At 41.5% G+C, this 26,239-nt stretch overlaps 1 protein-coding gene across 3 annotated transcripts; it reads right to left on the bottom strand.

Moving 5' to 3' along the window:
• Positions 1 to 441: 441 nt before the first annotated feature.
• TCAIM (T cell activation inhibitor, mitochondrial) lies at positions 442 to 25,878 on the bottom strand. Of its 3 annotated transcripts, XM_054594810.1 has the most exons (14): positions 25,747 to 25,878; positions 24,865 to 24,916; positions 21,915 to 22,002; positions 21,518 to 21,597; positions 19,993 to 20,065; positions 18,358 to 18,493; positions 17,333 to 17,486; positions 12,638 to 12,890; positions 9,968 to 10,090; positions 8,349 to 8,446; positions 7,994 to 8,085; positions 4,761 to 4,993; positions 4,086 to 4,217; positions 442 to 2,101 (listed from the first exon to the last, which is right to left on the bottom strand). In XM_054594810.1, exons 4-14 carry the CDS (start codon positions 21,567 to 21,569, stop codon positions 1,861 to 1,863), a joined length of 1,587 nt encoding a protein of 528 aa, XP_054450785.1. In that variant the 5' UTR covers positions 21,570 to 21,597; positions 21,915 to 22,002; positions 24,865 to 24,916; positions 25,747 to 25,878; the 3' UTR covers positions 442 to 1,860. The 3 variants fall into 3 exon arrangements, with proteins under 3 accessions (XP_054450785.1, XP_054450784.1, XP_054450786.1); XM_054594809.1 differs by lacking the exon at positions 24,865 to 24,916; XM_054594811.1 differs by lacking the exons at positions 21,518 to 21,597; positions 24,865 to 24,916.
• Between the last annotated feature and the right edge of the window lie 361 nt (positions 25,879 to 26,239).

Genomic DNA, 26,239 nt, shown 5'->3' with positions numbered 1-26,239 from the left:
GTGCAGGTGTGGCAGGAGGCCCAGACCCGGCCAGGGTCACGTGTTCTGGGCCGGTGGCTGGAGTGGGTTTCCGCCGGATGCCGTTGCACCCACCCTTGTGGCCAAAACAGAGCTGCTTCGGACCAGCATGGGGGCCCTTTCTCCCACAGGGCCCCTCCAGCGCCCTCTCCCGAGAGAAAACGTGCCCTGGCGCTCCCCGTTAGAGCCGGTGGGGAGGACTGGCCTGGAGCTCGAGCCTCTCCAGAGCTTTGTGGTTCTTTGTGGTTCTTTGTGGTTCGCGGGCCTTCAGGGCTGGGGCAGGATTTTACGTTAGATTGGGAGAGGAAGTCAAACAGGCGTGCACAGGCCACCAAATCCCTATCATGTTGAAATAGCTGTGAAACTATTAACTGAATAAAAAGAGAAAACAATGATCTGATTGATATATTATTTATTATGTAACAATTAGTTCTGAGACAAAGTCCATTTCAAAACGTATTACTGAGGATCCTGTATTAGTTGATTTTAGAAAATGGCATAATCCAAACATATTTTTCCTTTACATTTTCTTATGTAACCTTTAAGGAATTTTTCCCTCCCATCATCTGGCTCTGGAAACATTTGTTACATCAGAAAAAAATGTGAAGTACAGCTATTAGGCACACAGGTTAAAAGGGATGATATGCACACACACACACACACTCTGCGATTACAAATCAACGTTTCTTTTGAACATACAAAGTTTAAATAACCAGTGTCTTAGATTAATTTAAAACATACTTCAAGAATGCTTTTAAACATTTTTCCTCTCTAATGCACTGTGGAAGAAGCTCCTGTCTCATTTTGTCAGCACTAAGAGCCACGAAAATGGTATCCCAAATTAGGACTCAGCTTGCCCTCTTGAGAAACAAGCTGAAGGGGTTCTGGGTCTGGTTAAAAATACTCGACGAGAATACCCGCAGAGAGGGTGTCACAGAGGGAGAGGTGTCGCTGGCCAGGCCACACCACGCCCCTTGGGGACGGGCCGTGCTGTGACCACAGGGAAGCCCACACAGCTGGGGACCGGGGTGGCTGGGAGGGTTTAACCACAATCCAGACAGGGAGACAGGTTGAGAGGGGTGAGGGAAATCCTGAACGGCTGGAACCGTGCTGCCCTGGGCCCTACTTTGCTGGACTCTTTGGGAAACAAGAATTTTTCTGGACAGCATTTTTCACGCCAACAGAGTCACCTCATTAAATGATTCTGAAAAATTCAGTGTCTGTTGTTTCATGCGACAGCTACACTATTCCAATGGGAAGGAAAATGTATGGGTTGAAAACTAAATTCTCTGTCACTGAAGGTGTTTTAACAAACTGGTCTCTGACCGCTATGACAAGGTCAATGCCGTACCTCTACTGAGTTGCTTTCTTCCTTCTATTCTCTCTGTTAGGCAAACCCGGTGATCTAGTTTTTGCTACCCGTCAGTCTTCTGTGTTGGACATGGGCTGTCCATGCTGGCTGCAAAATACATGTGTGTACTCATGCATGAGACGTGACTATGAGGTTCCCTGTGGAATTGGATTACATACTTACCCACATTCACTCATATAAAAATATACATCTGTGACTCTGTAACCCCTCACTTACATACCACAAATATATTCTTTTGTCCAAACATCTTTTTTTCCTAGTCTTGCCAATCATATAAGACTGGGAGTAAAACCCTTTAAAAACAAGTTTCCCAGCTGAAATTAATTTTTTAAAAAAGGTCTACTTTTAAAGCAGCAGTTAGAAATTTTGTTCTTGGAGTAGGTAAATAATACTGTTATAGCAAATTGTGGATTTAAATAAGTTTAATTTAACAGTTTCATATTTTTTAAAAAATAATACAGATTTCTGGGTTATTTGATGGCTTCCCCATTTTTCCAGTTCCAAGGGATGCAGAGGTCGCCGTCCTGCATGACGGAGTAGAAGTGGGAGACGCAGAGGTGCATCCCCCGCAGGCGGGGCAGCGTCTGGCCCAGGAGTCTCTTGCAGCAATCCACCATCTGGGTGCTTGACACGCTGGGCTCCTTATAGAACTTCTCCAGGGAGAACTTCCTCGTTGACGCCTGTATCAATTCATTTTCAATAACCTTCAACCTGTTACATTGAAAATAAAAATAATATTACCACATGCACATCAAAGAACAAAATGTAAGGACATTTTTAGGTATGGGGGCTATACCTAAAAATGTTTCTACTCGCAACACTGAAAATGGCGTCTCCAACAGCCAGATGATATGCTTTTCGAAGACATGCCTGAGGTTATCATGCAGTACCTGTCACTTCCACACATATTTCTGAAAGTTTTTTTCAATCTTTATAGTAGTAATGGGGATTTGAAAGCTCCCGTCCTGCCGCACGGAGCAGCTGTGAGCCACTGAAGCCCGCAGAGCAGGGAGTGGGCACCACGCCCGAGTCTGGCCCTTGAGTGGTGATGACTTCCAGAGGTACCCGAGGAGGTGGCAGGCTCACGGTCACCCCGCACCCAGGCCAGGCCAGGCCCTCCTCACTCTCCCTCTGTGAGGCCCACCCCTCCCCTTTGCCGGAGGCTACAATGTGTCTGTTCCGACGAGGGCTTGAACCCCGGCCAGGAGAGTGAATAGCTCAAGGCGGGAGCCCAGTCTGCCCACAGGCGCGGGCAGATGGCCGCGGGAGGCCCGCGGCGGAGGGCGCATGGAGCCCAGCTGCCATTGTCAGTGCTCCTGAACTGGTCTAATTTAAGTCCTGCGCTGGTTAGAAAGCCCCAAACGTCCTTTTACCCAATCTTAAACTCTGATAAAAGAGAAGTGCCAGTGTGCTAAAATAGCCATAAGCTAGGAAATGTTTGGAAAGAGATGTGGTTGTTGCGGTTAGTTTGCAGTTAGTGCTACCAGTCTGTCGTTACTGAATCCCTTTATGCATCAATAGCCAGAGCACTTTCTCAAGTGTTGTTCGTTTTCCCTGTGAGATGACTCCTAGACAAGGCTGCGAGAGATTCGAGAAGGTGGACAGGGTTAGGGTTGACAGGGCTTTGAGGATGTCTGCTCTGAGCAGGGTTCGACGGGAAGAACTCTCAGGTACCATCGACAGCAGGGGTCGGCAAACACTGTCTTTCAAGGGCTTTTATCACTTGCTCTAAGAGGTTCGAAGAGTCTGGGTAAGAAATGAAAAGCCTTGCAGTGTGGCCAAACAACACAGCCCTCTACACGCCTCTGGGCAGGGCCCTGCATTCCCACTGTTTCCACGAGAAGCCTCCGGTGTCGTCCTGGGGTTTCCTGGATCCCCGGGCCACGGCCTCCGCAATCAAGAGGGCCCGTCAGTCCTTCTGGGGTGCCGCCTTGGAGGGGCGCTGGGTCGCGAGAGGGCGGCCCTTGCAAGCTCTCTCCGGGGCTGTGCTTGGATGCCTCTGCCATTTGTAGCAGACTAATTTTAAATGTATTTTTAAAAAATTGTGGTTTTTTTTGCCTTCTCTTATAATTATCTGCTTTATTATACTCACATTGAAAGGAAAACAAAGAGAAAAGGGGGTCACGGTACAACCAGGGGAAGCACCGTGTGTGGGCAGTGCAGCTGGGGGAAGCGCTCTTCCTTCTCTTCTATTGCTAAGAAATGGGCTGACGTTCCCCACCTTCGACACAAATTAAGTGTGTTTTTTAAAATCCTCACCTGAGAATCTTTTATTATTGATTTGAGAGAGAGAGGAAGGGGGAGACAGAGACACATCAATGTGAGAGAGAGACATCAATCGGTAGCCTCCTGCATGCGCCCTGACCACAGATTGAACCCGCAACCTTTTGGTGAACAGACGATGCTCCAACCTACTGAGCCACCCGGCCAGGGCTCCTGAGGTGACTTTTATTTTAACAAGCCCTGCTTCTCAAATTGAGGTCCATGGTGTAAGTGCAATTTGGGTTATTAGAAAACAGCCACAGCAATCCCCGGCCGGACAAGGTAGGGATAAGTAGCTACGGAATATCCACCCCTCAGTCCGTTTCCTAAGTTCAGTTCGGTGCTCCTGTCCCATATTCATGAGGTCGGAATACCTGCACTTTTAAAGGTCAGACTAAATGGTAAGACCTCAGAGAGGGCTGACGGCACTCACTCATCTTTCCTCTTCAGGTTCTCCCTTGCCTGCTGGGCTTTGGTGAGAATGAACCACTGCAGGTTTGCTGGGTCGCAGAGGGTCGGGATGTTAAAATGCCCCAGGTCGTGCAAGCTTGGAGCGTATCTGTCACTGTAATGAAACACGTGAAAGGAAAACTGTCGATTCCCTCCATCCCCCACTCCACCCCAAAGAAAATATTTTATGGGGCTGATTAACGGAAAAGGAATTCATCAAGGAAATCCACCCTAAAAGTACAGCCACACTGACGTAAAGTCCCGCTGTGTCCCAGGAGGCACATGTGACCAGGATGACTGCACACTTCCCAGTCCTGTGACCTTCCCCATCCATAAACTGGGGGCTGGAACCCATGTCACGGTGCAGGTGTAAGAGGGAAAGAGAATGCACGTAAGCCCCAAGCACGGTGCCCAGACAACGGTGCACGTGGTGTGTGCACAAACAATGTTGGCTACTGTTTCAACGTGAGTTTAATCCTGCCCAGTTTTCCACAGGATTAACTTTACCCTGTAAGTGACCATATATTTATAGGTGCAGTGACATTCTTTTCTGCAACCCCTAAGAACCACACACTGAAATACAAAACAACTGAATCGACTGACTCATACATCCCACCTATGTGAATAAATAAGAGTCATTCTTGTTTTAGGTATTTACCTGTTGAGGATCATTTGTAAACCACGCAGACTTCGAGGGTGGAAAGGTATTCTATTTTTCAATAGTCGCTTATAGAACACATCAAGGAGAGAATAATATTCTTCCAGTGTCAACACTGGCTGTAATTCTTCGATATACACAACCTGTATGCCGCCTAGAAGATAGCTTATTTGGTCTTCTAAAAGCATCAGCCTCCTCTGAAGGTCAAAATAACTTGGTAATCTTTCAAAAAGCTACAGGATTTTTTTAAAAAGGAAAGAAATATTTAGTTTTGCATTATAGTAACTCAACTTTAGGTTTCCAAAAAATAGTACTGAGATATTTTCACAAGTTAATTATTTTCCTAGAAAGTTCAAGTAAGCAATAAGCAAGAGACTTAATGTAATGCTGGAAAAGTTAATATTCAAAACAAACCACATTAGGATCTTAGGAATTTTGAGATAGGAATTGAAGCCATTGCAGAAAAAAGGAAATACGTTCCAAATAAAAATAAGCCCTACATACTAACATACATTTAGGAAGAATCTCAGCTTGGCTTGGAGTGATTAAATGGTACAACAAAGAAAGGTTTTATTTCAACTCCAGGTCTATTTCTTCAGAATTTACTTTAATCCATCTATATCAAATTAAATGCACTAAACACTACAAGCACCTACCATGTGCTTAGCACTGAGCTGGGCCTCTGGAGCATACAGATTGTAAGAGTTTGTCCCTCTAGGCCAGGGGCTCACAGTCGGGGGACAAGGAAACAACATAAAAATCAGAATTCCGCACGAGAGGTGGCCCGGCAGGGTGAACGGACACGGGAGGGCCAAGCACAGGTCTCTAAGGAAGCCTGAAGGGGCCAGTCGGACAGCAGACATGGGGCTGAGAAAGGGCTGGACGCGTGCGGGGACGTGTTGAGGCAGCAGTGAGCAGAGCGCGGGCCAGCGCGGGTGCACGGGCGGGCGGCGGCGCGCTCCCCAACGGGGGCTCCCCAACGGGGGCTGGCCCAGGCGCGCCTGCGGGGGGCGGACAGAGCTGACGGCAGCTGCGGGGAGGTCAGGGGCAGCCCTTGTGAGCCGCAGGAGGGGCTCGGATTTCACACAGAAAGCTGTGGTCATACAACTTTCAGGGCAGTTGAAAGGCACTGAAAACTCTGCCACAATACAAGCAATAGCAGTATAAGGTCTCTACGAATGATTTATAATGTACTTCTAACACTTTGCAAAAAATAATTTTACTCCTTTTTCAATTTTCCTCTCAATGGGTTATCTATAAATGGTAACCACATTGTACAAACTTTTTATTTGGCGATCACTGTAGACTCGTAGGTCTCCCCATGGAGCATCCTGGGGAACTCGAGTCCTGTCACAACCAGGAAACTGAAGTGACACAGGCCGCTAGCCTTATTCGATTTCCCCAGTGTCACTTGCACTCGTGTGTGCATTTAACGGCGTGCAGTTTTCATCACACGGGAGGAGTCACGTGACACACCCCAGCCAAGACCCGACGGGTTCCACCACCGTCCCTCGTGCTACACTTGCACAGGCACAGGCGCTGTGCCTCCCCCACTCCTCAACCCCCGGCAGCCACGGATCTGTTCTCTGTGTATCTGCATTGCCCGAGGGCTCTTACAGGTACGGAGTCTGCGGGGTCTGGCCGCCTCGCTCAGCACAGGCCCCGCCCCGCCCCCCAACTTGCTGACAGCTCACTCCCTGGACGGGCAGTGCTTTGTTTAACCCTGCGAGCGCTGAGGGGCGTTACTTAGGTTTTTCCCCCTAGGTTTTGGCTGTCATGGACATTGGCATACAGGCTTCTGCGTGAACATAATTTTTTACTTCTCCAGTATAAATGCCCAGAGGTGCCGCGGCCGGGCCCCAGGGAAGCGCAAGCTGAGGGTTACAGGAAGGTGCCACGCTCTTTTCCAGGGGGCGCGCACCGTTTTACACTCCCACCAGCAGCGAGCGAGGGAGGCCGTTTTCTGCATCCTCGCAAGCATTGGGTAGTGTGTTATTTTTCACGTTAGCCGTGACGATAGGTTAGTGTAGTGACATCCCGTTTTAGCTTTCATCTGCGTTTCCCTAGGGTTCATCATGGGCATTGTCTTGGCAGGTGCTTATTTGGTATCTGTCTGTCCTCCTCTGTGACATGTCTGTTCACGTCTTTTACCCATTTTCTGGTTGGATTCTTTCTTTTTTTTTCACTATTGAGTTTTGAGAGTTTTTATATATTTAGACACAAAGGCTTTGTCAGATATGTGGTTTGCAGATCTTTTCTACCAAATATTTGATTTGAACAGACACTTCACAAAGAAGATATGTGGACCGCAAGGACGCACATGAAAAGACACTCGCCATCTGTTGTCATTAGTGAAATGCACATTAAACCCACGATGAGACAGTACCACACACTTACCAGAACGGCTACAATGAGAAAGGTGCTGTAGCACGTGCCAGCAGTTCCTTAAAAAGTTCCACTACCCTAACATATTCAGTCGTTCCACGTTTAGGTATTTATCCAAGAGTAAGGGAAATACATCGCCATAGAAATATTTGTAGATAATGTTCATAGAAGCTTTATTTCTAATAGCTAAAAACTGACACAGCCTAATGTCCGTCAATAGGTGAGGGGATAAACAAGCTGTGGTATATTTATATGATGAAATACTGCCTGGCCATGAAATGGGCATGGATGAATCTCAACATGGTTATTTTAAGTGAAACAAATAAGACCCTTGCCCCCCAAATTATGTACTCTGAGACTCCAATTATATAAAACTATAGAAATATAAACTACGTAGAGTGACAGAGCAGACCAGCGGCTGGCTGGGAGGGGTGCGGGGATGGAGCGAGGGCTGACTAAGGGACAGGAGCACACTTTTGTGGGTGGCAGGTACGTTCACTATCTTGACTGTGGTAATAGTTTCATGGATATTCATAGATGTCAAATCTCATCAAATTATACACACTATTTATACATAGTTTGTTGTATGTCAGTTATACTGTAATAAATCTGTTAAAACAACAGAATGCAGGTCATTATCCGATGTTTCAGGAAAGACTAAAATTTCCCAATAAAAACTGACTTAAAGATCCGGTCTTCTAAGTAGTATTTTAATTACGTGATATTAAGCGTCTGATCTGAAAAAACCTGTAACTATGTTTAAAAACTTTTTTGATTTCATTGCCATAATAGCATAGTTTGAAAGTGTATCGACAAGTAAGGTTTCCCGCGTTTACGCTCTTCCCTACCTTGGTCCAGTGGTGGTGGACGTCCATCGTCCCCAGCATCACGTGGCCCACCGCGCTCACCCCGGAACGGTCTGTGAATATCACCGTGCACCCTGACAGGGAAAACAAAGCCTGTGGTCACTGTTCACGGCTGCCTCATTCTGTCAGCACTGCGCAAATAATTACGTACGTGTAGTGTGTAAGTTCAGGGTTCAATTCAGCAGAAGTGTAAAGGCGAATTTTATGTTGCTGATTTATTCAGAAGAATGGATTTAAAAATTCATCTGCAAAGACTTTTAACAGTTAGTTTTCTCTACACTTTATAGATGTGAATAACAGCTACGTAATATTTTAAAAGACAATGGAAATTGTTTACCTTTTGCGTTTTTAAGTGTTTCCAAGTTCTGCTGGGCTAAGCGGCCTAAGCTATGCAGCTGGCTGCAGCGATGGGCGATGCCCCAGCTCCGCTGCCACCTGGTCCAACAGAGAGCACAGCGCGCATTAATACCCGGCCCCCGAAGGGGGAGGCACGCATCACCCCCGGATGCTCACGTACGCGCGTTTCCAAACTAGCTTAGTTTTCAAGAAGCAACCAAATGGAAAATGAATTGTTTACTGTAGGGTAAAAATATTACTAATAACGTTCAGGTACCTAAAGATTTAAAACAAGCAAGTAAGTTTCTATTTTTAAAATAGAAGGGTGAAATGGGGAAGATTTTGAAAAGATTTTTTTTTCCTCTACATTGCTCAATGGCGATGATTTTGCTTTCAATTTAAGTTGCAATTAGGAATTCCAGCTGGGTTTATCAGATCCTTGTTCCTCATTGTTGAGATGGTGATTTTTATGACACCACATAATCTGCTCATTTTATACAGGAACATTGGATCTTAGTGACAAATGGAACCTGACGTTCATGTGATGTCACAGTGACGCCACTCTATAAAGGTAGAACGCACCGGTCTCACATGGCACCTTTGTACCCTAATTCCGGCGTTGACGAGCTCTGTGACGGTGACCAGCTGCTCCTAGCCTTCCTAAGGCTTTCACACATGCAAGCGTGGCCCCGTCCCCTGCCCGGCCCTCTACACCGAAGGGGCACGTATGAGAAGGCACACGGCACTCTCGAAAAACTTAGGTTCCTCCCTCCGCTGAACACTGAACTGATGAACGCCATTTGTGAGAAAATGAAAGTAGTCTAAAATTTTTTCCCTTTAACTCACAATGGAAAAACTTAGATATAATTTTAAAGAATTAACATTGTGATAAAGCTACTAACTGCTGTTCTTATTAATAAACGATCTTTCAGACGGGCTGTTTAGAAACAATGTAATTAGCCACAATGCTTCCATTTGGCGGAGGCTAGACTGACTTTCCAGTAAGTGGGGGCGCAGTCATGCCCATGGGTCTCGAGTGCTTCTGTCTCAGGACCTGACGCGCTCTTGGAACCCCGAGCCCCACAGAGCCTTTGATGAAGGAATAATTACATTTACAGAGTATGAATGCAGGAAAAATGATATTTTTATTACAAACTCATGTAAAAAAGTTCAACTAGCTACAGATACATCAGTATTTAAACCTTACTTCACTATTTTAAACAAGAAATTGATAGGTTTTTAAAAAAAGATTTTATTTATTTATTTTTAGAGAAAGGGGAAGGGAGGAAGACAGGGAAACATCAATGTGTGGTTGCTTCTCACACGCCCCCTACTGGGGACCTGGCCCGCAACCCAGGCATCTGCCCTAGACTGGGGATTGAACCGGCAACCCTTTGGTTTGCAGGCTGGCGCTCAATCCACTGAGTCACACCAGCCAGGGGAAGAAACTGACAGTAGTTTTCTTATACAGATGAACATTTGACTACTTTGATAAAAAGTAGTCAGTATCTAGTTATCTGAATAATTAAAGTAAAAGATGCAAATATTTAACCAGTAGAGAACTCTACCACTGGGTAATGCGTGTTCATTCTAATCTGTGAACTAGGTTCTCCATAGTACCTGATATCTGAGAGCTGCAACTGATGAGACAGTTCATCTTTTAAACGGTCTAGTTCTTTTCTAAGTGGCAAACTATTCTCCAGCTTTTTAACGGCACGTTTCCCATTGTTATCTAACCAGGATCTAGAAAGAAAAAAACATATACACATTCTAACTGCAATGCAAACACGCCTATTAACAGACACATGCACTACTTTAAAGTAACCCCAATGTTAAACTCCAGTCAAACCTTTACCAAATTACAGTTAAAAAAAAAAAAAATCAAGTGTAGACGGAAGTAGCTGAGATGAGACTTCAGCTGGGCATTCGGCTGAGGGGGAAGGGACGCCGGGGTGGGAAGCACACCAGCCTCACAGGAGCGGTGGTTTTGGAGACCTGGTGGTAAAAAGCCTAGATTGCTAAGGACGGACGAATGAAGCGACCTGGATAGAGAGAGGAGGGAATAAATGTTGCGAGCTCTGGGCACGAACAAGCAAGATTAAAATAAAGGAAGAAATTGGGGTCCACCCAGTTGGAATCCACACAGCACCCACTGCGCGCTCCTTGCTCAGGACACGCTGCCCTTTCAATGTGACCAGCACCATTAGATGGTGCTTCTTTGATGGCGACCCATGGTAAGGAGTATTTTACATGGTGACTCAGCATGAGCACACACACTTATTCATACATTGAAATAGAACTGAAACAAGAATTCTGAAAAACAATATTTAAACTTACTGACTATATATATTTAAGAAATTTCAAAAGGGAAGATAGCAAAACAACTTTGTTGGTCCCATGTCAATAAATTGTTATAATCTGCAATTTGAAAAACACTGACTTAGCCTTAATCAAGGGCAAAAGTAAATAAATGCATGTATTACTTAAATCATGACTATGAAGTTCCCAAACATTCTACAGAAATTGTTCCAATGGTGTAGTTGTTCAATGTGGCCTTTTGTGGACACCAAGACTGATTCAGAACTTAGATACTGAAAGTAAAATATAACTACTTGAGCAAAATTCGAATAGAAAAAGTGGAAGTGTCATCTTAGTAGTTAACAGTATAGCATTTCAATGGTTTTTCTATAGTTCAGTGGGAAAGATAGGACATATGCGATTATTTTGTTTAGACAGAAATGGAGCTTGTTGGCTCCTTCCAAACTCAATTTTATGTTATTAAAATATTTTTTGTTATATTATTTAATAATCAGAGAGTATTTCCAAAATAAGGAAACACTAAAATTGGTAACACAGAGTAGCATTTCCTAAATTTTTTTTCACTGGTAAATTCTTTTTATTATAGTATACAATTTTAAAAATTCCTTAGGTATTAAAATTTTCATTAAATCCTTTTTTATATGGTATACAGTGCAATGGTTTTGAAGTAAGATAAAGAACAATTTGCTGAGAAGTTCAAAATTACATAGCATGTCCAAAAATGTAGATTGGAATGTAATTACCAGATGTATTATGAAAATAGATTAAATGGAGCTTTTATTAGCTGATAATTCATCTGTTTTGAAAAACCCAACTGATTCATTTTCAATTTTTTTTGTTTTATTTCACAATAGTAAGAGACTATTTCAGCTTGTATTTCTCAACAAAAACAAAATAAAAAATTAAAAGTCCACACTAAATAATAAAATTGTTTTATTTTCTCATATTATGTCCTGAAATATTAGAAATACCTTAACATGCTTTCAAGAATAAATTTTGATCAGGTGAATGCAACTTATAAATCATGTAAAAATCAGTTTGATGTAAATTTGCAGAATTATTTTAATCCTGCTTCTGAAATATTTAATTCAGCATGCGTTCCTTATGATTCCTCTTCTGTAACCTACGTATATAATAAAGATGAATTAAACAATACAAGAATAAAAATGAAAGCTTAAACAATATATGGCCAGAACGACCACGGTGGCTCCCAAGTTCTGGTCGAGTCACAGAAACTCCACACCTCCTGACTAGGCCTCCGACGCCCTTCCACCTTATTTGGGATCCAGCCGGGTAACAAGGGGAGAATTCCTGAGTTAGTGCAGACAATCCGCACAGCGCATGCCCTGCCAGGAGATAATCGAGGGTAAGTTGCCACGATGCAGGGACGAAGGTCCCTGGTAAGCCAGGGACTCCTCAGACACAACCACGGGGACAGGCCGTGTGGCTGGTCTTTACAGGCTGCGAGAATGACTTACTCAAAATACATTAATGGTGACTTAGAAACAAATGACAGAGAAATGTTTGTATATGGTTTTTGTAATTAAAAATTTTATCGATCTGTTCCACATATTTTAAAATGTTGACACCATGTATTTTTATTATATATGGGTTATTATAGTAAAGGACCTCACTGTTGAACTCTCCAAAGACACTGAAAATGCTTAACACATGAAGCAGCTTACATTTTTAATAATAGATTTAGATATAAATTCTTTCTTTATATACTAGGGGTAACTTAAGGAGTAGAATTTTAAAAACTTAAAACAATCTCCTGTATGTGTTTGGTATGAAAAGATAAAAAATTTAATACAATTGGAAGTATTTTGGCAACTTTAAGAAACATGCACTATCTTTTCCATGTGGTTATTACTATGTTAACTGTACTGACAGGATTCCTGTTCCTGAAAAAAATTAGACTTTAATTTTAAACACGAACTACAAGTAAGTTAAGCATGAACTTGTACGTACGTTAGGGTGGTTTCCACTCTCGAGACTTGTTCAAGGTCTTCGTCCGGGTCCTTGAATCCAGTAAAGGAGTAATAAGACTTGTCCCATTTGATGGGCCTGTCGGGCATCCTTTTCGCCTCTTTGAGAGGCTGGGGATGCACATTGCTATTCAAGCTTTGGACATGTTCAATTGATAAACTGCAGGAGTTGAGAATATATAATACTGTGCTTAGCAGATCTCGGGTGTGCAAAGTAAATTTGACTGCTCGAAATCCTAGAGAATATAATTCCCCCAAACAATGAAGATAGGTGATTATTTGCTTTATTTAAAATTTTTTTCGTACAAAATTTATACAATCAAAACCTTTTAAAACATTCAATTATCAATTAAAATCCATCCACTTGTCAATGGAACACCACTCCCCTTCCCCACATCCATGCCAACACCATCTTTACCTTCATCAATCCCTCTGTCACTTCCCTTTATTAGTCTGGCACTGGTGACAAAGCCGACCCACCCCAGCCCCAGAAGGGATTCCGAGTATTTCAATGCTGCCCATAAAGTTGGTCTCTACGGTGTAAGAGATGGTAAAACTCTCCGATGAGCCAAGTGTCCACTAAAGGTAGTTTCTAAGAAGGGAGAGGGAGATGGGGGAGGGGGGGTTGCCCCGTGACAGGTTGAGAAAAGGAGAGTCAGGCAACGCAGTCTCAGTGGTGACAGAATCCCACCTAGTTTTCTCTGTGATTGAAAGAGACTGTCCTCGTATTTGCCCACCCAACTAGCTCGGCACTCAGTATTTTCAGAAGCGACTTAAAATTCCCTCATTGCTTAACTGTGCTTCACAATCTGATTTTGATACTGGGTAGTCAGCGGGCTAAGGTTAGTCCTCTAACTTGTTAAGTCATCAACAGGAAATCCACTGTTCGTTTTTCTGCTCCCCTTTATTGGGTGTTAGGTGCGGTGCTTAGTTAAATCATATAACTTGTCAACCAACAACTCCCAACAATTTTGCAGTAACTATCCCTCCTTCCAAATAGGAACAAAGGCTCAAGGAGGTTAGAAAGGCTGCAGCAAGGGCTTAAATCTAAGCTGACACCAACCCAAGTATTTTCTCCACTGTGAAATGTTTTTTCTTTTTTAAAGACAATTTTTAAAAAAGATTTTATTTACTTATTTTTAGAGAGGAGAAGGGAAGGAGAAAGAGAGGGAGAGAATCATCAATGTGTGGTTGCCCCTTGCGTGCCCCTCACTGGGGACCTGGCCCACAACCCAGGCCGATGCCCTGACTGGGAATTGAACCCATGACTCTTCGGTTCACAGGCTGGCACTTAATACACTGAGCCACACCAACCAGGACTTTTTTCTTTTTTAAAAAAGTACTGTAATTGGTTTTGAAAATTGTATCAGTGTAAGTGCATCCTTACTGTGAAATTAGAGAATATTACTGCAGATACAGAGCACTTACACCATTGCGGGAAGTCTTAGCCCTGCTTGAGACATTTTCTACGTGCTTGTGTGTTTGTGCATATGTGTTTACACAAACACAGCCCCGCCATCTGACTTGTCACTTAACCTTGGTGACCCTTTCATATCTATACGGATAGATCAAGCTTATTCTTTTTAGTAGCTATATATTGGTCCATATAATGAAGGTAGCATAAGTTATTTAACATTTATGAAACTGATGGACATAAAAGTTGTTTTTAATTTTTCACATCCCATAAAAAGCTGAAATGTATTTTCTTGTCTTTGCCAATGATGACAAATATCACAATTTAAATCATTCTCAGGGATATGTAGTCTCTCGCCACATACACTAAAGGAGTTCAGAGCATGCAAACTAAGAAGGATTTTCTTGGTTCAATCATTTGATGGTAAAATGAGAAATATAGGCATTACCCTAATCAGTGAAAGAGGAAAGGAAAGTACAAATTCCTGAATTTGAGATTAGGAAGAAATAGTTTATCCTTAGAAGAGCCAAGTCAAGGAATAAATCTCAGTTTCTATCTTATCAATTCCATTAATTATTTAATCCAGTGTAAGGGCTGCTTTATAGTGAGGAATGCCTATACCAGACTGTACATGTTCTTTATTGGAAAACAGTACCTAATTAATTTAGCTTGCATTTGATTACTAAAGGAAAATAATTTCTTTATTAGCTATTTATATGCATCATTTCCCAAACTGTTTAGTCATTGCCTTTGCCCTTGTTTTGTAATAGAGCTTCTGTTTTCTTTTTGATTTCTAACCCTTATATATTAGCATTACCTTTTTGTCATGTATGCTGCATGTTTTCTCCCATTTCTAGTTAATTCTTTTCTAAAATCTAGTTTTGTTTAATGAAAGGTTCCAAGTTAAGCATTAATTGGAAGTAGAGAATTTTAGTTTTTGCTCAGCCACAGCTGACTACAATTATTTGTTTCTACATTAACTCACAGAAAGCTCTTAGAAATCTTAACTTGTTTTAAAATTTATTATAATAAAGTTTATTTCCTCATAGACCACCAAAAAAATGGGATGAAGGAATGACTTGGGTCTTTAGTCTCAGTAATGAATATCACTAGTAAACATTTTATTTTACTACCATCTCAATTATCAATAAAAAGGTGATTAATAATTTTTATGTTCTAAAAATAAAAATGTAAGAACTTAATTTTATTATCAGATAAAAAGATTAAAGACATAAACATGTTTTAAATCTTTGTCAGAGTGCCAATCTTTGTCATAAAGGCAAAGGCAACGATTAGTAACTATTTTTAGCGAAAAATGAATAGAAAATATGCTACATAAACCAAAGCACTAGATTAGGAATAAGGAGATATTATTTCTAGTACCAGCTCTATGCTTAATTTGCTGTGTGAAACTGTCTAAGCTCCCCTGTTTGTTACTTCGCTCACAAAGAAGTCTGGTTCATTCTTTAATTCTACATGTATTCAGTGTTTCAGACAAAGCCAGTTGATGTGGTAGTGGAGTAGCAGCTGAAGCTGTAGAAATGAGCTTGAGTCTCACAAACATAAAAATAGAAACAGACTGGTGATATTTTTACTGTACAAATTGTGAAGGATATACTTTACCTTTATAAATCCATCTGTCATGGAGAAATCATAAAATCATGCATAAGCATGATGTTTTTTTTTCAATTCCTAGCCTAATCTTGACCCTGAGTATTAATAGAAACATTTATCTATTTAAAAATATTCACCAATATCTGGCCTGACCCTCGCGATGACAGTACCTCAGCTGCTTACAAGACTCTCATGGCTAAGACCAGCACATTCGTCATGATTTACACTTTCAAACGGAACTGTGTCATTTAGTGATAAATACGATTATTTATAACTATTACTATTAGCACAGCATTCTTCAGTAAAGCTGTTCCTTTCCTTCACAACAGGGTTATAAGTTGACTTTTTGTCTCTGGATACTGAAGAACAGGGCCTATTTTAAACAAAACTCCATATCGGATGGAGACGGAAAAACAGCCAAGGAGAGGACCTTGCGGTTCCTGATCTTCCCATTCAGTCATGGGAGGATAAAAGGTAGAGGACACGCCAGAAAGGTGTGTCCCTGGGGAGACTGGGCGGGATGTGGCCTCAGACACAAATACCCCGTCCTGGTACTTCTCAGACCACGCTGCTCCTCACTCCATCCAGGTGTCAGTGCAAGTCAGTGACAGTGTCAGAACTTCACCTCTTTCATTTTAAGGCGAAAGGCCAGAAGTTAAGGTCATACAGCTAGTCACTGGAAGTGCTAGAAACAGATTTTAGATCTCAAAAGGCCTACCAAAATTTGACTTTCATTAATAGTTTGCTTTAAAAAAATTAGTGTGTAATTTCTTTTTGGTCCCTGTTTTATCCTGACCCAAAGGCGTTGTTTTTTTTTTTTTCCATTGCCTTTTTAGGGGGTGAGACGGGAACATAGATGTAAGAAAAAAGCATCAATTGGTTGCCTCCTGTACCTGCCCAGACCAGGAAGTGAACCCACAAACTAGGTATGTGCTCTGACCAGGGATCGAACCTGCAACCCCTTGGCTCCGGGATGACAGTCCAACCAACTGGGCCACACGGGCCAGGGCTACTGTGTATTTTCTAATTATTTTAGCCTTAACTCACAAAAAGCTCTTAGTAAATCTTTAGGTTGTTTTAAAGTTCATTCTAAAAATAAAGTTATTTCCTCAAGGATAACGGAAAGGCTACATATTTAGAGAAATAACGGAGCGACATTTGCTCTTCATTTTAAGTATTACTGGATCATGCATGGATGAAGCAGTGACAAAGGACAAAACAGAAGGCTGCATCTTAGGAATGATTAGATTTACAAAACAGCACAAGGCTGGAGTCAAAAGACCTGGTGGGGGCCAGGCCCACGCTCTGTCTGCGCGGCCCCGGGAGAGGCACTGAACAAGGGAATGTAAGCTGCACTGTAAAAAAATTGTAAATTGTTACATAGTTTGACACTTAAAGCAGCATTAAAATAGGAAGGGGACAAATAGGAACACTTCGATCTTACAGACAAAAAAGTTTAAACACAAAAAATGACTTACTGAAACACATGCAGCCAGGAATAGAATCTAATTCTGGGAGAACAAATCAATTAAATGACATTGTTTTTCTATGACCAAGGCTTCAATCCAAAGGTATTCTGGCAATGTCAGGCTGAATGAACTTATTTAACATGATGCCTACAAAGGACAAACTAGAAGTAAGAAAACGTACCGAAAGTACTGAAGGTTTCCTGGCCTTCAGAGGAATTTTGATCTGTTTCTCTTACATAAAATGTGAGCTGAGTTGGTTTCAAAGACCTGAAGCCTGGTTTCTGGAGGTTTTCTAAATAAACACTTAACCTCTGAAGAGAATTTTCATTGACTTCCTGCAAAAAAATTATTACGGGGCATTTACACACAAAATAGAACAAGTAAACAACAGAAATTACATCCTGACTTTTTAACACATATTGCAGGTATTAAGTGAATCAGTATTAAAAGGTGCTGGGATTTCACAGCACTGGTAGAGGAAGAAAAATGTTCACCTACTGCTAGGTTTAATTTTTCCACACATGTTGGATTTAAAAACTTTAGCCAATGCCTATCAGGTATCACCATCAGAATATTTTCTAAAAACAAAGAAGCAAAATTGATTTGGTTGCAATTGCAAGTAGAAAAATGTAATATAATAATGTTCTAATTTTCAAGAGTTTTAAATTCCTTTTCATGTTGAATCAGAGGTCAGTGTTAATGAAGATAAAATGAACCAATGAAATAATTTCAAAGCACTAAGCTTTGTAGTATATTATCTAATGTTAAAAAATATCGGCCTTGGTAACTAGAGCAGATCCCGAGCTGTTTTCCACGTCAGGCCGCATTCCCCGAGCACACAGTCCACGTGCTGCAGGGACGTGGACCAGCAGGACGCGACAGAAGGGACAACAGAGGCCTTCAATATTCTTTTATACCTTCAACTTTACTCAAGAAAAAAAAAAACAAACCCTGGTCCAGGAAACACAATTAGTAATACTCTAAAGCGTTAAGAGCTTTATTGCCTGCATAAAGAATGTCCAATTTCATAGGAAACAACACATTTTCAGTTGGTAGCACCTATATTTCAAATTGAGTCAGAGCACTGATTACGTATCACCGTGACAGAACTGCGAATGCACAGAACCCTCTGTATTATACTGTCACCGAGGTAACTAAACCAAACAGACACGCAGACTTAAGGTTAAGAAAATAGTAGATGTTTACCCTTTCCCTGGGGTGCTGGCCAAAGAAATCTGGATGCACCGCAAAATAGAATGGCCTCAGAGCATTGACTGCTTCAGCTCCCGAGAAAGCTCTCGCGTAGGAAAATCGGCGTGGAAATACCTTCTTCAGACATAAGCTTTCAAAGAGATGAGCATTGATTAACTGCTGGGGCCCTACTGTCCAAGCGAATCCCCAGTGTAGAAAGTGACGGCAACATTAAAATTACTATGCATGGGAAATACCATAGAAACAAGATAGCAACCAAAATCCAAAACTTGCTTTGTGGTTTTCTGAAATCTTCCAAGTTTTAACAAGCAGTGAGTGACACACGGTTTCTAAAAACAGTGGATGAAAATTCCTCTGATACAATATGAGAATATTAAATAAGAATAATACAATTTCCTCTCAAAAACCCACTTGGAAATGTTACCTGGTTTCACTGCAAATGATGACAATTTTCTGAATCATTTTTGTCTTCAGATTAAAATAACTCTCAGTGTCCCATAGTGTCATCTTTTTATAGTGAAAAATACTTTGAGAATTGTAATGCTTGAAAAGAAGATACAGACTTCTCTCGATTTATTTCCTCATTACCGGCATGCTAATATTATTCTAGGTGGAAAACTGGACATTGCATTCTTAAAATTTGGCATAACTCACCTGAGAGTGTTTTAGTACAGTTTTAAATCTAAATGAAATCATTTGCAGCTTTAAGTAAGCACTTCCCTGACATCTATTTTTGCATGTTACAATGTCCCTTTTCCATTCTGTAACAGACTACATAAAGAAGTCTCTAAATACTGGGCACATTTTTGTCTCATATGCTGTGCTAACTGAGTCTTTTGAAAAGTTTGCTATGTTTAAAATGGTAGGACTATAGCATCACTGAAGATTTTTTTCAGCAATCTAGAGACCACCAACATATTTTCAGATTACCTTTGGTTTGGTTTGGTTGGCACATATTTGATTCTTCTTATAAAGTCAACACACAGGTTGCGTGTTAAGGATTATAACAGGAGTCTGAACAGCAAAGGAAAGAGCGCTCCAGGTATGAAAGTCCTTAGTACGAGGCAGTGTAAATAAATGTGAGTGACAACTCCATTTATGCCCCATCCAAGCTTCGACAGACACTAGCCATCCTGCCAGCCGCTCAGGTTTTACAAGTCTTAACAAAAGGAATAGCGGTCACAATTCTCTTTCTAAACTCAACCTGGGGGCAGTCACACTGCTCAATCCAGGATAATTTCTGTTACTGTGGTTCCACTTTTCTCAGCGTTGCCAAAGCACAAAACCTCAGATGTACTTCTGCCCAAACTAGCTCACGATCCCAACCCCATTTTCAGTTAGTCTTGTTTCTTCTCACTTTCCCATGTCCCTTGAAATCATTCCTTTTCCCCATTTTCTTGCTACCAAATATCACCACATACTTGGACTGCACAGCCACATAATCAGTCTACTTTTCCCTAACATATTGTATATAGGTTAATTTTCCTAAAGTCCCACTATCACTGTATGCCCTCCACCACAATATAACTTTAGAATTTGAAAAATAATAATAAATTAAAATTAGCCAAATGCACAGCAGATTCTCTCCCCCTACCCAATACTAACTATAGATGGGACCATGAAGCTTACCTCCTCACAGGTCTCAGGTGGCAAAACATTTCTGAATATGTATGTACGTCAACTTCCAGGCATCCATTAATTGCTAAAAAAATTAAGCAGATATCCATAATCAACAACTTAAAAACATTACTATTTATATCAGCACTCACCCAAATGAAATAGTCAGCTATAAATCTAACAAAATATGTACAAGATCTATATGAGAAAAACTACAAAACTCTGATAAAAGGAGTCAAAAAAGAACCAAATGGAGAGAAAGCCCATGTTCACGGATAGAAGAGTCAACATTGTCAAGGGGTCAGTTCTTTCCAACTCGATCTATGGATTCAGTGCAATTCCAATCAAAATCCCAGCAAGCTTTTTACGGGTATTGTCAAAATCATTCTAAAGTTCATATGGAAAAGCAAATGACACAGAGAACCAATCCGGCACCGAAGGAGAACAAGTTGTGGGGCTGACACCATCCAACATCAAGATTCACTATAAAGCTACAGGAATCAAGACAGCATGGTACTGGTGGAAGAACTGACAAACTGAACTTCATTAAGATTAAAAACTTGTGCTCTGTGAAAGACAATGTAGGCAACGAGGAGACAAGGCACAGACTGGGAGATAAATATTTGCAAAAGACATATGTATCTGAAGGACTTAAGAAATCAAAACTAGTCTTAGTTAAGACAGCATAGGTACAAGGCTCAGAGCTTGCAAAGAAGAGACTAGAAGGACGTACATATGCAATCTATAACTAGCTATCTCTAGTTAGCTAGTGGTAGGATAGTAAGAGCTTTAATTTTTTTATTTCCTAGGTTATTAACAATGACCATACGACATATGTTCTTAAAAATTAAAAAAAAGTCAATGCTTTTATCATACAAATTAAATGAAGAAAATGATCACAACAGAAATGAGCATCGTTCATTCAGTATTTAAGACAGGCCCCTGGACCCGGGAAACCTATCTGTCCAAATACAGTCCTGGACTGTGGCCCCAATCTAGCTCGAGAACAGCTCTCCACACTCACACATACTGACAAACACACCAATAAGTGAGCCAAAACTGAAGATAAGAAGTGAGGAATAATACTTGGGAGGCATATGATTATCCACGAACACAAATGGGAAGCACGTTAAACAATATGCAGCAAAGCTCCAACCGACATGTGTTATTCAGCATAAAATGATCCTAGAAGCAGCCCTGAAAAGCCAGAATTACTAAACAATGCAAAGAACCTAGGCCTATGATTGCAACAATGCAACCTGTTTTAACTTTCTTTTTTTTTTAGTTTTTGCTATAGTACGAGGGTTGATAAATTTTTTTAAAAATTTTAATTATTTCTTGCAGTAATATCTTAAAAGTTCATAGAACTGGGATGTCTCCATCTGATGAACAATGGAAGTGATCCAGGTGATGTGCTCTATTGGTCATTTGAAAAAGCAAGACATCAAAGCAAACGAACCACTGAAAATAAGCTGTTTTGAAGTTTCAAAGTTAAAGCATAACAAAAAAACAATAAAAATTTTTGACATCAACTTACAAAAGACTAGTTGCTTCAAATTTGACTCATCAAGAATTTCAGAGGCAGGCATCCAAGTCACTATTCAGGAGTTTACAAATCTATACATTTGTGAATAAGAATTGATAGAAACAACAGCTGATTTAGTCACGAAAACAGCATGAAGGGTTTATTTAAAGAGTTCAGAATTAGTCCCCAAAGAATTACCTACAGCAAAATTGCAAAAATTAGAGAATGTATCCTTAATGGCTTTCAAACATGGAATGGAACACAAAGTATATTTGCAGAGAATTATTTAGCATGTTTTAGAAGCGTTTCCATCAAAAATAATCAAAGCAGAGCCCTGGCCCAATGGCCAAGTTGGTTGGAGCCCATACACCAGAAGTCTGTGGGTTCAATTCCCAGTCAGGGTACATACCTAGGTTGCGGTTTCAATCCCCAGTCAGGGACCATACAGGAGGCGACTGATGTTTCTCTCACGTCGATGTTTCTCTCTCTATAATATCCTTAGGTGAGGATTAAAAAAAAACAACCAAAAAAAAAAAATCAAAGCAGAAAAAAAGTTCCTGTACAGTACTGGTCTTCAGTTGTCCAGAAAAATGATTCATTCACTGTTCACTTTGTAATCATAGGGTAGAACTAAATGCTACTGGGCAATGACTAATAAAGAACATTAAAACTTGGAAATGGGATAACAGATTCTCACAATGAAAATAAAATGTTTTCAAATACAAGTGTGAACATTAAATCATGGTTTCTAGATTTAGAAAGAGAAAAACTTAAAAAAAAAAAAGCTATTACAGGTAAAGAATTAAGTGTGTCCTGCCTGCTTTTTCTGTTAGCAGGCTATTTCTTAAAAAGGTTCACACTGCAGTAGCTTAAGAGAATTGCACTCCAGGCCTGTGCTGGATAATAAGGTAGCCACTAGCTACATATGGCTATTGAGCACCTGAAATGAAGTGCCTTAAGTTAAAGTACCCATTAGATTTTAAAGATTTAGTATGAAAATATGAAGTATTTCATTAATGCTTTTTTATGTTGAAATAATTTAGTAAAATTAATTTTGGTTTATTTGTTTTTGCAATTTGCTAATAGAAAATTTAAATTGACATCTGTGGCTCATGTTACATTTCTACTGGACTGTGCATATTTCCGTCCATGCAAGACAAAAATGCTTGAAGTTAACATGTTGCTGTCAGAGAAGGCCATCTGCTTGACGGTTAGGGAAGGGAGGCTGGAGCACCTGAGGTCTGTATTCAAACCTGGACTCGAGCACTGACGAGCTGAGTGAGCAAGGGCATGTTATTTCACCTTCCCGTCACCTGGTAAATGATACAGATGGTCCAAGAGCAGCCTATTCTGCTACAAAGAAGTTTCTTTGACGTGAATTAGATCATGGGCAGTTGGTAAATCAGGAAAGGCGTCATTAACATATGCAGCCTTTCCCAAGCATGTTAATGATTTGGAGTGATCAGAGGTGGACTTCCTATGATTATAAGGCTTTAGCTATACGGAAAGACTTAAGGAGAAAACCTGAAAATCCCCAGTAGTTCCTTCCTTTGGTTCAAGCAGCAGATGGGTTAGGGGCTTCAGGTATCTGCATTTTCCACGACATCGAGCAATCTGGGAAGCTCCCGATACAGATGAAAAAGCTAGAGATTCCCACAGGTCTTGTTCTGAGTGGTGTGTAACTTTTCCCCTAAAACCCTGTTATTTTCCGGTATTGTCTTGCAGCACGTCAGGATTTCCGAGAACCCTCACAGTGCACGTCATCACAGTGGAGACACCTGTGTAATATATATGTGCTATCCCCCCGAACTGGCCTTCGGTTTGAAGTTTAAAAAATTTCATTAAGTGAGAGAATACACTGAGCTAACACAGTGCGACCGTCTGCCAGGCAGTAATTTGGCCAGAGACTATCTTTATTGTAGGAAATGTTTATACAGTTAGTGAATATTTTATGGAATTTTGTCTTTAGTAGAGAAAGAAAAGTTACAATTCTAATACTAGAAATAAGGACTAACAAATTTAACATAAATGAAATAACAGTCAATATATGTATCATTGGCCTTTAGTTGATATTCACTAGACTGAAGTTATCTTCACTGTATGTTTAGGAAAAAATGTTGAAAGACACATGTAAAACGCTGGAAATATTCATTAGCGGTTTTCTAATAGGTGGAATGTAATCCAGAACGTTATAATTAGGTTTTAGCTCTCTGGACATGGAATCCCACATCACAAAATTGTACATGTTTTTAGGAGTACATTATGTATGATAGTAGGGGATATATGATTTTTCTGAAATTAAGTAAAATAGTTATATAAAATAATTATATATAGCTGACAACCCCTGGCAAATAAAAATTCATAAAAATTTCCAAGTATTATCATTATTTTATAATTCCCTCCTAATAGAGGCTTACATGTTGCTAGAACATGGAGTAAAATAAATTTTTATTGGAAAACTCAGAATTATCAAAATAAGGGATCAATGTCCAAAAGTCTTAAATACAGTATTAGGCTACTAGAAGTTTTGCTTGAATTAGTTCTTTGTTTCCTGTATGGTTTACCTCTTCTTGAGATTAAAAAAATCGAAGTGGAAGCAAGGTTAGAGCCCAGCTGGCTGGCAGGCCTGCCTGCTTGCCCTTTCCACTGGCACACATCTTGGGCCAGTCCTCATCTCTGCAAGACCAAGAAGCCAATTTTATCACTTCCGCTGGAAATAAACAGGTCTCGGGAAAACAAAACCATAAGGGTTCTGACTCATAACTACCATGTCAACATTTTAATTTACTGTGAGAAATATAATGGCTGGGACGACTAGAAGATTCAGATCTGCAGGTCTTACAGGACTAGCCACACAGGAAATCAAATTACCACCTGCACATCGAATATGCATCGCTTCAGAGTAGCGCTGGGTGCTCTCATAGGCTAGTGAGACACAGTCTGAAAGCCTAGGGCACCCAGGTCAACTGCAGGGTTCCCGTCTTCAGACAAATTCTCACACGGCTGGTTCTTGTGTGTACTCCATGGAGCCCACTACCTTCCACTGGGAAAGCCTCAAACATTCTGCAAAGTAACTAAAAAGCTTACACTGTCTCATCAGACTTGGAAGGCACTCTGGGTCCCTAATTCACCCGATTCATCAACAGGCATTTACCAAGCACTCACGTGCCAGGTTCTGTGCAAAGTATTGGGGACAGAAAAATATTAAGACAATGCCATCTCTCCAAAAACTGTATCACAGCCCTAAGAGAGGGGCAGGAAGTGGAAAAACATACACAAGCAGATGATTATAAAACGATGCAGTAAATGAAATTAACAGCCATGTGCAGAGTATTATGGGAAACTCTCAAGTGCTGTACCTGGAATTGGGGGCTGTGGAAAGTCTTTTCCAAGGAGACGGTGTTGTCCCCTCTGGACGGAGGGTGAAGAATGGGGAAGGACACAAGTCATTTAGAAAGAAATGTAAACGTTTGCTATACTCTACTTGCTACTGCTTTAGCTTCTATTTCATAAAATATTCTGATATTAACCTAAATTCTGCGCTGTGAAGTGAGGCATTAAGTATCTGTTCACGTTTCAAATTTCGTAAAGAGATACCTAAGTTAAGAAACTTTGCTTCAATTACTTTTGATACAGAAACAGTAACAGATACAGTAATGTGTTTGCCAACTAGAGGCCCGACGATTGATCTTTGGCCATTTGGCACAACTTTTATGACAGTCACTTTCACAAATGACCTCAGGCTACTCTCACTTAAGCTGTGGCTACCATACTCGGTTTTTAAAAGCAGTTTTCCCATTAAGCAGGGATAAAGGCGGGCAATTTTTCATTTCTTTTCAGTTGAATGCTTCCCGGGGAAGAGGAAAAAGGGCAAAGAAAAACCCAAAGTAGTAAACTCCTATTAGACAAATTGTGGTAAGAGCAAAGTATCTAGATTCTTTAGCTTTCTTTTCTAATCTTTTGCTACGAGATTTGAATCATCACAATGTCCCATGATAAGTACAAGACTTCAGGTAAATAGTATAGTCGGAAAAAACGAAGCCTAAATAAATCGTCTTTGGTTTCTCATTTCAAAACAAGTTATTAACACAGATGCGGTGCAGACACTCTGGCCCCTGGCAATGCCTCCGTTCGAGTTAGCACGTCGAGCTAAGGCGACTGCGCGCTGCCCACTGCGACCCCCCTTTTTGCCCTGAGTGGCCAGAAGGAACAACTGGAGCCCCTCCCCTCCAGCTCCTTACAGTTCCGGCAGGTGTCCGCCGGGAGGGCTTTCTCCGAACTGTTCCACCTCCGACCTGTTTCACCTCCCACCCGGTACCAGTGGCTGTGCGGGGCGCGCGCGGCCGTGCCCAGGCGCATGCGCACCGGGGCGCCGGCCCGACCCACGAGCGCGCGCTGCAGTCCCCGGCGCTCCCGCCAGCCCCCGCCCACGAAACCGGAGCTCTGATAGGCTCCTACCCACCGCGCTCCCTGAGGCTCCGCCCCTAAAATCTCCGCTGGGCGCGCCCTGTTCCACTCGGCCTGCAGACGCCTGCCCCAGCAGGTCCCAGGAGGTGAGACGCAGCGGCGGACGGAGCCGCAGGTCGGGCTCTCATTGGCTGAAGCGTGCCAGGCCTTCTAGCCGGGGGCGCGTGCGCGCAAACCGAGACGCGAGTTGAAAACCTTAGCGATAGCCGGTCCCGCGGTGACGTCAGCGCCCAGGTGCTGGCCCCGCCCGTCCTCCTTCTTACCGCC

Source organism: Pteronotus mesoamericanus, unplaced genomic scaffold (genome assembly GCF_021234165.1).
Source record: "Pteronotus mesoamericanus isolate MK-2021 breed Mesoamerican mustached bat unplaced genomic scaffold, CSHL_Meso_final scaffold_533, whole genome shotgun sequence".
NCBI lineage: Eukaryota > Metazoa > Chordata > Mammalia > Chiroptera > Mormoopidae > Pteronotus > Pteronotus mesoamericanus.
This window is presented reverse-complemented; position numbering and strand designations above follow the sequence as displayed.